At 48.6% G+C, this 12,324-nt stretch overlaps 1 protein-coding gene across 1 annotated transcript; it reads right to left on the bottom strand.

Moving 5' to 3' along the window:
* Positions 1-11: 11 nt before the first annotated feature.
* UTS2 (urotensin 2) lies at positions 12-5,079 on the bottom strand. The gene is made up of 4 exons (XM_083452314.1): positions 4,953-5,079; positions 2,262-2,384; positions 1,346-1,392; positions 12-1,200 (listed from the first exon to the last, which is right to left on the bottom strand). The coding sequence occupies exons 1-4, from the start codon at positions 5,050-5,052 to the stop codon at positions 1,084-1,086; spliced, it is 387 nt and encodes a 128-aa protein (XP_083308440.1). The 5' UTR covers positions 5,053-5,079; the 3' UTR covers positions 12-1,083.
* Positions 5,080-12,324: the final 7,245 nt, after the last annotated feature.

The following is a 12,324-nucleotide window of genomic DNA, read 5'->3' as shown; positions in this document are numbered from 1 at the left end:
GAAGGGGAGCCTTGTCAGAAGGGGAAAAAAAGTTTAATTAGTTTCAGTCTTTACACATTTTGAGTGAAAAATGCAGGAGGGGGGATTGCAGAACCTGCTTCAGAATAAGTAAAGACTAAAATTGGCAGCGGCAACAGGATAACTCGTAATTTCATCCAAGTTGATGGCTACACTTAATTGTTTTGATTCTAAGAAGGACCTTGCATTTGCTCGCTGTTCCATCTGAGGCCAGCACTTGTTTACTCTTTGAGAGACACTGCAAATCTTCCCAAAGTATGTCAAAGCCATAGAGAGGAAGTGCTCCCTTCAGCGGAGCTGGTTCTTCTTAAATCACATCAACTTCCCGTCCATTTTATCTGATTGCAGCATGATGCTCCCGCCAGAGAGGCAGAGATTTATGACGGGCATCTTCCAAAGAGCTGCTGCCCATTCATCATTGCCAGCTCCACTCTTCATCTGAGGTCGAGGGACAGGCTGTCATGTCTGTGCCTAAAAATGAGAGCGGAGGTTGCAGGGGGGTAGAGAGCCTTTTAAAAAAAGTTAATTGGGTTTGATTGTCATAAAGTCAGTCTAGGGACACCCAGTTCAATGCCAGCAGAGTCAGTGACATAGCTGAAGTCTGCCATTTCCACTGCTTTCCTTAATTGGGACAGAAATGTCTGGCCTTCCTTTCCCAGTGCTCCCCCCCCCCCCATAGAGAAACTACCAAGTGTTTTTCCTGCCTCCTTTCCGCTGACCTCGCAGAGCATAACACACAAAGAAAGATTCAAAGCCTATCCACGCGGGGGCCTTGATCCCTGCTGAAATGCAAACAGGAACCACCGAAGGAAGAAAAGAATTCTTTGCTTACAAGATCTTAGCAAACCAGATAGGATTTATTCCTCTCGCAAACAGCCAGGATCATAGAGGTTGTGGTCTGGAGTGTGATTTGTTTTTGCCAGCTTCACAATTCTTTATTTTAATCTTTTAAATATGGACAAATCTATATGCAGGGTTCTAGGATTCTTCTTGATGACATAAATAAAGGAGCTAGAATGGGGGAGGGGGGTGTCCAGTTGGCCATCAGCCGCTTCCAGCCATCAGTTACACACAGTATTTCCAGAAACATTCGGAGAGGTTGCCACGCTTCTTGTACTGCTTCCTGTCTGTGGCTAGCAAGCGGCTCAGCAGCGTGTTCTGGGGGAGGTTTCCGAAGAGTACCTGAGAAAAGCAGATGTTACATGTTGAGTCATGTAAGGAAGGTTGACCGGGAGTCCCTGGTCGCACACTGAGAACCCAGCAGAGTCACAGCACCCATAACAAGGAGAAAAGCTTTCAAATGGCCTTGGGGCTGGGGGCTTCTCACCTCTTTGACATTTTCCCTCGATGGCATAAAGCCTCTGGGGTGGAGACCTGGAACAAAAAAGAAAGAAGATACATCCAAGCATTGCTTTCTCCTCTGGAAAGGTCATGGTCTATTTTCCAGCCTTGGTTTGGTCCCCTTCCCCAGCTTCCCTTGGTGGGAGCTTTTGGACGTTGCTTCCTAGGACAGGAGTGGACAGAGAGAGTCAAAGGGTGCAGTGTGCCCATGCTCTCAGCTCATGGTTGGTGCTGGTCAAACCAGTTTGCCAGCTCTTAATCCTAGAGGGGAAGAAAAAGAGCCTCTGCTGTATATTTCTTCTCTGGATGGGAGTTTTCCAAATTAAAAGTAATGAAACCCAGCCTTGCAGAATACCAGGCATTTCCCTATTATGCCCTTCCCCAGCAGCTCGCTTATCAGGACTCTCTTATCTCACCTTTTCTACCCCCCCAAGGTGATTTTCTTCCCACTTGAACCTAACAACAACCCTGTGAAGAGGAGGTTAGACTGAGAGGCAGGAACTGGCCTAAGTTCAGAGTTTGTGGCCAAGCAGAGATTCAAAGCCTGGTCTCCCGATTCCTGGTTTAGCCCCCTAACCACTACACCAGGGGTCTTCCGCCCTTTCAAATCCACCTGCTGCAGTTGCGCCCAGCCTTGGATCAAACCATAGGTCCTGACCCATCAGTCAGAAGACCCCTGGCTCTGTTTTGAATGCTCCCTGGTTGGCTAGGTTGCATGGAGTGTGAAAGAAGGTGAACAGGTAGTCCTAAGGGCAGGTATGGCGTGGGCGGCTTCAACCCTTGGAGCAGGTTCCACTGGGAAGCAGGAGCAGCAGCAGTTTGATGGTCTGCGTTGCAAGTGCTGCAGAATGCCCCTGTCTGGCTTGCTCCTCCAGAGGCAAACGGGGGTGTCTCTGTCTTACCTGCTTTCCTCAGAGTGTCTTCCATCTGTGCTCCCACTAATCCCTGTGGGGTCTGCATGAGGGAGGACCCTCTGTTCCTGCTGCTCAGGGCCTCCAGAGTTATCCTGGCATCTTCATCAGTGGCTGTAAGGAGAGAAGGACACGAGAGGGAGGCATCGCACAGCCTGAGGGGGTCTCTATGCCTTGTCATGGGCCAACTGAGGCACAGTGGGTGGTTGGGTTGGTGGGATGCAATTGACACTCGTGTGGTAGCAGATTCCTCCCAAAGGGGCTCTGCACAATCCACCCACCTTCTTCTCTCTTTCCCTGCAAAAGAGAGTTTCCCCTGCCCGGTAGCTTTTCCCCTGCGTTATTCTGTCACCTTTAAGAGTGTAAGATCAGACCAAAGTCCTCCAGTGTCTATTGGGCAGCTTGCCCCCTGCTCACCCTCTGCTCTTCAGAGGGCCCCTGGATCTAGGGCCTACTATGGGGTGGGAGCCAGGAGGGCCCCTTGGCCCAGGGCCTCAAGGGCTCCCTCAGATTTAGATGCCAATTTTTGGACATTGGATAAACTTGCTTTTATGCACATCCAACAAAAACCTCTAACAAACACACACACACACACACACACACAGAGAGAGAGAGAGAGAGAGAGAGAGAGAGAGATTATAACTGCAAATTTAAGCAAAGAAGATACATGGTTTAGTAAAATGATATTTTTTGTTGTTGACTGATACCTATTAACATTTGGGGGAATTCCAGATTCTGATGGGGTCTGCCTGCCTGTACTGAAAAGGGTGTGTGAACTGAGGCTCACAGGCTTGTGGCTCTGGGTTTGTGGGCTTCTGTAGCTTGTTGTTATTCCTGTTGTTTCTGTATGTGTTTTTTAATATATTTCTCACTTTTTATAAACCTCTGTTGGCCTCTTTCAAGACGCCTCTTGTTTGAATCTTGATTTTAAAGCTCCTCTGCATTAGTGCTGAAAAAGTCTCTGTTCTTATTATTTTCTCCCACTCTGTCTGCTTCTGATATGAATTGTGACTTTTTGTAAGAAAGCACATTATGTGCACACAAGGAAGATGCACAGACAGGTAATGGCGGTATGTGCTTTGCACACAAATTATAATCGCATTCCCCTGGGCAGTAGTATTCACAATATTTTTTAAATGCCATTTGCACAGCAATTTGCAGCACAATCCTAAACATATCTACTCAGAAGTAAGTTTTGTTGAATTCAGTGGGGCTTACTCCCAGGTAAGTGGGCTTAGAATTGCTGCCAAAATATTTGAGAAGCAGGAGTTTCCAATGCCAATTTCTCCCATCCAGTCTGTGCACTTAGTACTCAGGCAGATCATTTTTATTTACTGCTATGAGTCTGAAGCAATAAAAGGAAGCAGCTTTTGGTTGTTGAATGCCCTATTTTGTTTTTCTGTGCGGGCTCGCCATTTTTAATTTTCATTATGGGTAAGGATGTCAAAAGCCGGGCCTCTGAGCGGCTCAGCCTGCCCCCGGACATGCCTTTTTAAAAAGGCCATCTAAGCTGCTTGTGGCAGGGAGTTCCGTAAGTGAATTAGGCTTCCTTGGGTCAGACCTGTCCTGCTGCAAATGAAGAAGTGTGGCTCAAAACCTTTGCCTCCCTCCGCACCCCAGCCAGAAAGGATCTTGTCGGGGTCTGGTGTTCCTCTGCAGCCACAGTCCCCCCCCCCCTAGTTTCTTTCCACAGGGCTCCAGCAGCGTCAACCACCCACTTCATCCTTTGACAAGGAGCAGATCTCGGTAACCTACAAAGGCTGCTACAGTGGCCATTCCCAGGGATGAGTGGCTTTCATGGGCATTCATTTTCTTCTGTCATTATTAAACGTCAGGAGGAAAAGCTTCTCAATGGATGGATTGATGCTCTTTCAAAGATCCTCATATTTGGCAGTGCCAAGTGCAGAAGCCATTCCCAGTGGTTGGGGGGGAGGTTAGAATAGATGACCCGCAAGGTCCCTTCCAACTCTGCAATTTTACGATTCTATGATTCTGTATCCTGACAGGTTCCCGGGAAAGGGCTTGCCAGTTTCCTGATGTGCCTGTTGATCATCCCTTGAGGGTCCATTTAGGGCACCAAGGGCTCCCTTAAGCCGACACCCAGTTTCTAATCCTCAAGCAATCGGCACACCTGTGTGAACTGGGATGTTTATCCATTTATTTATATTAGGAAATTTATATGCTTTTCCCAAAGGCCCTCAGGGCGGTTCCTGTCATAATAAGAAATGATGCAATAACCACCCAACACAAGAACTTAAAACAATTGTATCAACCCAAATCCTATTTAAAGCAGCAATGTCGACCCATTCATAAATTTCTTGGCCGTTCCTCTCATTGGGAACATGAGAAGCTGCCTTATGCTGTATCAGACTGTTGGACCGTCTAACTTAGTGTTGTCCACACTGGCTGGCAGCAGCTCTCCAAGGTCTCAGGCCGGCGGGGATTGAACCAGGGACCTTCTGCATACAAGGCAGATGCTTTGCTACTGAGCTATGAGGACAAACTCCTGCTGGAAGAGGCGTGTCTTACCTGTTCCCTAAAAGAAGCGGTGTGACTGGATGCCCCGCATTGGGGGAGATAGTTCCCCAAATCTCTCTCCCTTGGCTTTTTCGGTTCTCCTGAACCTATCCTTCCACCACAAACCAATGTCTTACTGAGTGAATGGAAAGGGAGAGGACTTACCTGGGAGCCAGTAGGACCCTTCGCTGGCCACAGGGATGGCCCAGAGTGGGCCAGAGAGACTGGCAAGGGAGAGGCAGATCCAGCCCAGCTTGTCCATCATGCCTCCCCAAAACGTCAGCGCTGAGATTCCCACCTGGCCGATGCGTCTTCTCCTGCTGTTGCCCCCATCATGTGCTTTTATGCCACAGGTCCACCCGTGATGGCGAGTGACCTCATGACTCCACCCAGCGCTGATTATCCAATGGCAGTCTCGTCCGTGGATGTGGAAACGCAAGCACGCTTTTCGCATTGATGTCATCTTTCAGAGTAGCGGTTCTCAGACAATAAATTTACTGTCTCGTTGGCCCGGTGGACAAAGCGAACATGATCTCCGACGAGGGGTGGGGTGGGGAAAGAGCAGGGGGAAAAGTTTATAAATCGGGCATAAAATAAAAGACAGCACCTTCCAGCGATAAATCATGAGCTTAATGAAAGAGCTGGACGTCATTTGAAATGGGCAGAGTATTGAAATGGCTGATTTATGAACCTGGGCAGGCCTGACGCAAAGGATCTGGGACTGAACGGATTGCGCTTTTTCTCGCCTCCCCCCCCCCCCCTCCATCTTTTGGGAAGATGGATGAATGAGAATGAGAATCTTTGAAGCTGCCACGCCAAAGAGGGTGAAGCGCACGAGGAGGGAATGACAGATCCTATTTCAACTGCTTCGCATCAAGGAAAGTTGAGATGAAGTTCTCGGTGGACTTTTCCCCATTTCGTTTTTTTCTTCTTCCCTTTCCCCGCTTGCTGATGCCACATGCAAGAGGGATATAGGTGATCTGCCACGGCATTATAAAATATCAACATGTACGCAACCATGTCCAAAGAGCACAAGGGTGGTGTATTCATCTCAGCTGCTGAAGTGCACCATGCCAGCAACGCTGGTCTTAGGTGGGAATGTCAGCAACGACACTGAGCCGGTAGGTTGGCCGTGCTTGCCCCACTCTTGAGGGCCGGTGAGAGTATGACCAGAAAAGGGCAGAGGCACAAAAAAAGGGAAGTCCCTCTAGCCAGGGACTGTGGGGTTGCCACAGATAGCCGAGTGCCTGTTATGTGAAAGGACGTACACTCCCTCAATGCTCACCTGGTGATGGACTCCGCTGGTCCAGTTTCCCAATATCCTCCAACTAAAGATACCCACTTTTAGTCCCTGGTTGACATGGCTGGCCCAAGATACCTGGGCACCTGAGGCAGGTCCCAAAATGACACCTCCCTCTCTGCCAGTGAAGAAGGGGTGGGAAAAAAGATTGATATTGGGATCTGCTGCCCCAGTGGATTCTGTTGCCTGAGGCGAGTGCCTCATCTTGCCTCATGGGAGAGCCGGCCTGGTTGATTAGGCCTCCTCTATGTCCAAAGATTGAGGCAAAGGGAGGCCAGAGGAGGTGCTGTGAGTGTCATGAGTTGTGTGGAGTGCATTGCCCCCCCCCCTCGCACCAACCTCCTGGGGATTGGGCTCCTGAGGATGAAACGTGGACCTTTTGTTTTCAAAGCAGGTGCTTCTAATTATTCAGGTCATTTATTGTCCCCACAAAAACAGTCGCATTGAAATATTCAGAAAGGACAAAGGTTAAAGCTGGGGTCAGGGAGTGTCCGCAGCAGGCTTCGCCGGCCTGCTGCCCTTCAGATGTTTTGGATCACAACTCCCATCAACCTCAGCCAGCACAGCTGTATGATGCTGCTGCTGGGGCTGCTGGGAATTGTAGTCCAAAATATCCGGAGGGCGTCAGGTTGGGGGAAGCTGTTCTAAGGAGAGGAAAGGGCTGTGGCAGAATGGTCAGTGTGTGTGTTCGGGTGCAATGCATTTATTCCTTCAGCCTGCCGTCATCTCAGGTCAAACAGGTTTGTAGGTTTTGTAGCATTTCAACAATCCGAAAAGCCTGTTTGACCAGAGACCAGATACAGTGGTACCCCGCAAGATGAATGCCTCGCAAGACGAAAAACTCGCTAGACGAAAGGGTTTTCCATTTTCTGAGTTGCTTCGCAAGACGAATTTCCCTATGGGCTTGCTTCGCAAGACGAAAATGTCTTGCGCCTTTTTTTTTTAACCGCCAATGCATTCCTATGGGAAACCGTCAATACACATTGGTGCTTCGCAAGACGAAAAAACTCGTAGAATGAAAAAACTCACAGAACGAATTAATTTCGTCTTGCGGGGCACCACTGTAAGTCACCAGCCAAACCTGCACATAAATTCGATTTGTGCTTTAGTTTAACTCATTGACAAGGCTGCAAGTCAAGGGCACGGGCTTTTATTTTGAGGGGATATCATTTCTTTCAGGAAAAATATCAACATTGGGAAGGGGGAAAATATGGCCACGAACAGCACAAGGTCAACAATACTTTGCTTACCATTGTGCTACAGGGACATGGAATGAAAGCAAAAGTATGGGCAATGGGCTTTCTTCCAAACAATGAGCTTTTGTTCATTTCTAAGCCACTTGAGATTTCAGAAGGTGAAAGAGGCACTAGCATTGAGGGTTTTTGTTTGTTTGTTGTTGTTTTTCGTGGGATTTTTTGTTGTTGTGTTTTTTTGGTAGCCATGGGCCAATGTGGCTCCTGGCTTCCTCTAAAGTCAGTTTCTGAGAGTCACAAGTGGGGCAAACTATAGCAAGAGCTGTTTGACAGGGCTCCCTTGAGAGGTTGTGGACTCTCCTTCCTTGGAGGTTTTTAAGCAGAGGTTGGGTGGCCATCTGCCACGGATGCTTTAGCTGAGATTCCTGCATTGCAGGGGGTTGGACTAGATGACCCCTGGGGTCCCAACTCTACGATTCCACGATTCTCATGTTGCCCACTGTGAGAACAAGAGGCTAGGTGGGCCGCATTTGCTCTGACCCAACAGGCCTCTGCTAATTGCCGCGGGAGTCGGAAAGTTGGATGATTAATCGGCATGCCATTCTCAAATGGATTGACAGCTCTCTCTTGATGGGAGAGGAACCTGCTGCCTCCTCCGGCCCGCTCCTTCCTCCTTGGTGACTCATGGGCCTCATTTCATTTTGCTGTAGTGCAAAGTAATTAGGTCTGTGTGGAGACGGCGCGACCTCATTGCTCACAACAAACCCTTCTTCTCCTTCTCCTTCAACAAATTGCCAGTGACAAAAGCGTCAACCTCCACTCGGAGGAGCCGCAGCGGAAAGCTAATGAAGGGAGACCTTCTTGAGAAGGTGCGGCCTAGAGAGGTGCGTCATGAAGAGGCTGGCAGTGGTGGGTGGGGGTTGCCTGTGCCCTCCTGCCTTCACCTTGGCTGCTCATCGCCTCTGGCCCATGACGGTGGCATCTTCCGACACAAACGGACGTCAGTCGGCACTGCAGCGGCACGGAGATGAACCAAGAAGTTTCTCCAAGTGTTGAGGCGGAGGACATGGAGGGAAGATCTCCAACAATGGTATTGTTATAAGAAACAAACCTGCTCGTTTTCTCTTATGGGGTATCCAAGAACCCATATAGAGTCTTTAACTGGGTCCCCTATTGGTAGGAGAAAATAACAGAGGCCAACCAGAGTACAGTGGTACCTCGGGTTACAGACGCTTCAGGTTACAAACGCTTCAGGTTGCAGACTCTGCCAATCCAGAAATAGTACCTTGGGTTGCGAACTTTGCTTCAGGATGAGAACAGAAATCACGTGGCGGCAGCGGGAGGCCCCATTAGCCAAAGTGGTACCTCAAGGTTAAGAACAGTTTCAGGTTAAGAACGGACCTCCAGAACGAATTAAGTCCTTCACCCGAGGTACCACTGTATATTGAGAAGCTAAGCAGCTAGTAAGCCTGATCTTTCTTAAACTGTTGCAACAGGGTCCCCGCTCACCACACATAGGAGGGAGGAACACCCCGAACAATGGTGCAGAAGCCCTTATATAGACTTTTGAAATTGCCCACCCTGTAGCCCAAGACCACCACCCCTAAAACACCATACATACATCACAGAAGGAGGGGTCTACAGCAGGGGAGGTGGTCTACAGCGGTCTAAACAGGTACCGCTCCGGTGGGAAGGTAAACGGCGTTTCCGTGCGCTGCTCTGGTTCGCCAGAAGCGGCTTAGTCATGCTGGCCACATGACCCGGAAGCTGAACGCCGGCTCCCTCGGCCAATAAAGCGAGATGAGCGCCGCAACCCCAAAGTCAGTCACGACTGGACCTAATGGTCAGGGGTCCCTTTTCCTTTACTATTTCAGACACAGGGTTTATATACTTATGTATGTGTTTGCCTTGTACATTTATGAACATTTAATATATATTTGAGACCTTAGAATTCTTATAACAGCAGGATAAGGCCTAGAACAGGTTTTTGAGATCATAGGTGGCAGGTGCCCACTTTGGGGCAACATCAGTGCCACGCTAGTCAGCAGCCTTCCCCTTTCGTCCATTTGATACCACCTCTGCCAAGAAGCCAGGAGCGGGGTTGCACTCTGGGGCTCCATGAAGACTCACTGGTTCTTTCCTAAACAATCCCTCAAGCATCACACCAGGACGATGTACGTATAGCAAGGGGAGGGGAGACACAACTGCCCTGCCTTGGCAATACAAGCATCTCCTAAGAGAGGCCTCCAAACACTTTCCCAGCTGCCAAAACATCGCTCTTTGTAGTGCCTTCTCTAGCACGGAGCCCTGCTGGGCTGGCATGTGACCCATACGGCCCCTTCTGCCCAAGCGGAGCCTTTTCGAGCAGCACGCTGGCATTTCACAACCAAAACCCTCCCCGCCCCGTTCACCATGAGGGAAAACAAGTCTGGCATGAGGCCAGAGGTGCCTCCTCACAGCCGAGTCCCCTCTCAGCCCCCAGCAAGGGCAGGCCTCCTGGGAGAGATTGAAGAGGCTGCCCCAAAAGGAGGCCCCAGTCCTTGCTGCCTCCCAGACGAACAGTGACTCTTGGGGAGACGGGGAGATGTTGCAGCCTAGATGTTTAGGTTTCACTTGCTGCTCTAAAGGCAAGCCCAGGGGTGCACAGGGTATCACAACTATGATGTAATGCTTGTTGTTCAGTTGTTCAGTCATGTCCGACTCTTCGTGACCCCATGGACCAGAGCACGCCAGGCACTCCTGTCTTCCACTGCCTCCCGCAGTTTGGTCAAACTTATGTTTGTAGCTTCGAGAACACTGTCCAACCATCTCGTCCTCTGTCGTCCCCTTCTCCTTGTGCCCTCCGTCTTTCCCAACATTAGGGTCTTTCCAGGGAGTCTTCTCTTCTCATGAGGTGGCCAAAGTATTGGAGCCTCAGCTTCACGATCTGTCCTCCAGTGAGCACTCAGGGCTGATTTCCTTCAGAATGGATCGGTTTGATCTTCTTGCAGTCCATGGGACTCTCAAGAGTCTCCTCCAGCACCATAATTCAAAAGCATCAATTCTTCGGCGATCAGCCTTCTTTATGGTCCAGCTTTCACTTCCATACATCACTACTGGGAAAACCATAGCTTTAACTATACAGACCTTTGTTGGCAAGGTGATGTCTCTGCTTTTTAAGATGCCGTCTAGGTTTGTCATTGCTTTCCTCCCAAGAAGCAAGCGTCTTTTAATTTCGTGACTGCTGTTACCATCTGCAGTGATCATGGAGCCTACCTGGAGTAGGAACCGGCAAGCCACTCCAGTATTCCTGCCAAGAAAACTCCAATGACATAATGCAGTGGTTCACAATTGTTGGTCCCCCAGTCCTCAGGGGGTCTGCATAACCCACCCAAGGGGTCCTTGCCACCCATTCACATAACAAAAGCTACCAGTGAGATATAAAACTTTCAAAAGTAACTAGTCAGTGGCTTTGCTTTTGAAAGGGGGGGCGGGTCCGCAGTACTTGGCCAATTGGGAGCCACTGATGTAGTGAAATTTTGGCCTTGCAGAGGGTGCCGCTGAAATTTGAAAGGTCAAAGTCCGCCCCAGATTCCCCTCTCCACTTGGGTACTCTGGACTTTAAAATTTGTTTCAGAAATCTACTGCTCGGCTTGAAATTGCTTACACTACAAGTGAGGAGGCTTATAATTGCACTCTGCCAGCAGATGGCGCCGGTAACCTTGTTTGTCATTTATTTTTCCGCCCCAGATGGCAGAAGCCAAAAACGGGTTTGCATCTGGGGCTCTGAGGTCCCCATGCCCCGTACTTTTTATAAGAGGCAACACATATATACAAACCTGTGGTTCTTAAAGGATCAAACACCGCTTGCTTATTTGCTTAATATATGCATTGCTTCCCAAGAAACACCTCATAGCAATTAACAGTAATAAAAGATCAACAGTAAAAGCAATTTCATACACAGACTTGGGAGGGAGCTCCGAAGGGTTGTGGTGCTGCTACAATAAAGGCCTGCTTCCTGCATCATGTGGGAGTGGGACAGATCTCTTCTATCTGCAGCACAAAGTCTGGTCTGCAAAGCATGCTATAGAGTAATAGAATTGTAGAGTTGGAAGGGGACAACGTGGGCCTTGAACCCACAACCTTGAGATTGCCTCAATCTCTACTGACTGAGCTACCAGCTGAGTATATAAGGGGCAATATGTTCTCTTAGATTATCCTGGTATCGAGCCGCATAGGGCTTTGTATACCAGGACCAGCATATTAAACTTAGTCCCGCAGCTAACTGGCAGCGGGTTCAAGGCCTTCAGCACTGGCGTAACATGAAGCCAATACAGTGGTACCTCGGGTTACATATGCTTCAGGTTACATACGCTTCAGGTTACAGACTCCGCTAACCCAGAAATAGTTCTTCAGGTTAAGAACTTTGCTGCAGGATGAGAACAGAAATCGTGCTCCGGCGGCACGGCAGAAGCAGGAGGCCCCATTAGCTAAAGTGGTGCTTCAGGTTAAGAACAGTTTCAGGTTAAGTACGGACCTCTGGAACGAATTAAGTACTTAACCCGAGGTACCACTGTATTCTGCCCCCCGGGAGCAGTCCAGCTGCTCCTTTTTGCACTCGCTGCAGGTTCCAGGCCAACCCCACAGAGTAATCCAGCCTGGCAGTTTACCAGCACATGGCTGCAGCTGGTGAAAAGAACTTCTGGCCACTGAGAACAGCTGGGCTTCTATTTATTTATTTTTCCAATTTTTTAAAATTCATTTTAAACACAAATAAACAATACAAACAATACAAACAAATTCTTGTCTTATCCTTATTTTTCCTAAACATTGTTAGGTGAGCTTAGCCAAGTCCCCCCTATCTGATTTTCATTTTACCTCACCTTTAGCAGTTTCATATATCATAATTTTTAACCATTTTTTTATCACACTTACTTTTACCTTAAAAATCTTCACATTTTATCACTTACAAATAATACTTTTTTAAAAATACACTATCTTCTACTTCTAACCCTACAGCCTATATCCACTTCCAAAGCTATTCTAAGATTTAAATATTTTTTTT

Source organism: Podarcis tiliguerta (genome assembly GCF_965153285.1).
Source record: "Podarcis tiliguerta genome assembly, chromosome: 8".
In the NCBI taxonomy this organism is placed as follows: Eukaryota; Metazoa; Chordata; class Lepidosauria; order Squamata; family Lacertidae; genus Podarcis; species Podarcis tiliguerta.
The sequence above is the reverse complement of the archived record's forward strand: the minus strand, read 5'-3'. Positions and strand labels throughout refer to the sequence as shown.

What these genes read in the sequence shown, in the direction of transcription:
- UTS2 (XM_083452314.1), bottom strand. Translation starts at nt 5,052, where the DNA reads ATGATGGACAAGCTGGGCTGGATCTGCCTCTCCCTTGCCAGTCTCTCT. An exon ending in AGGGTCCTACTGGCTCCCAG is followed by an intron (nt 2,385 to 4,952) that starts GTAAGTCCTCTC and finishes CTCTCCTTACAG; the next exon opens with CCACTGATGAAGATGCCAGG. An exon ending in AGACACTCTGAGGAAAGCAG is followed by an intron (nt 1,393 to 2,261) that starts GTAAGACAGAGA and finishes TTTTTGTTCCAG; the next exon opens with GTCTCCACCCCAGAGGCTTT.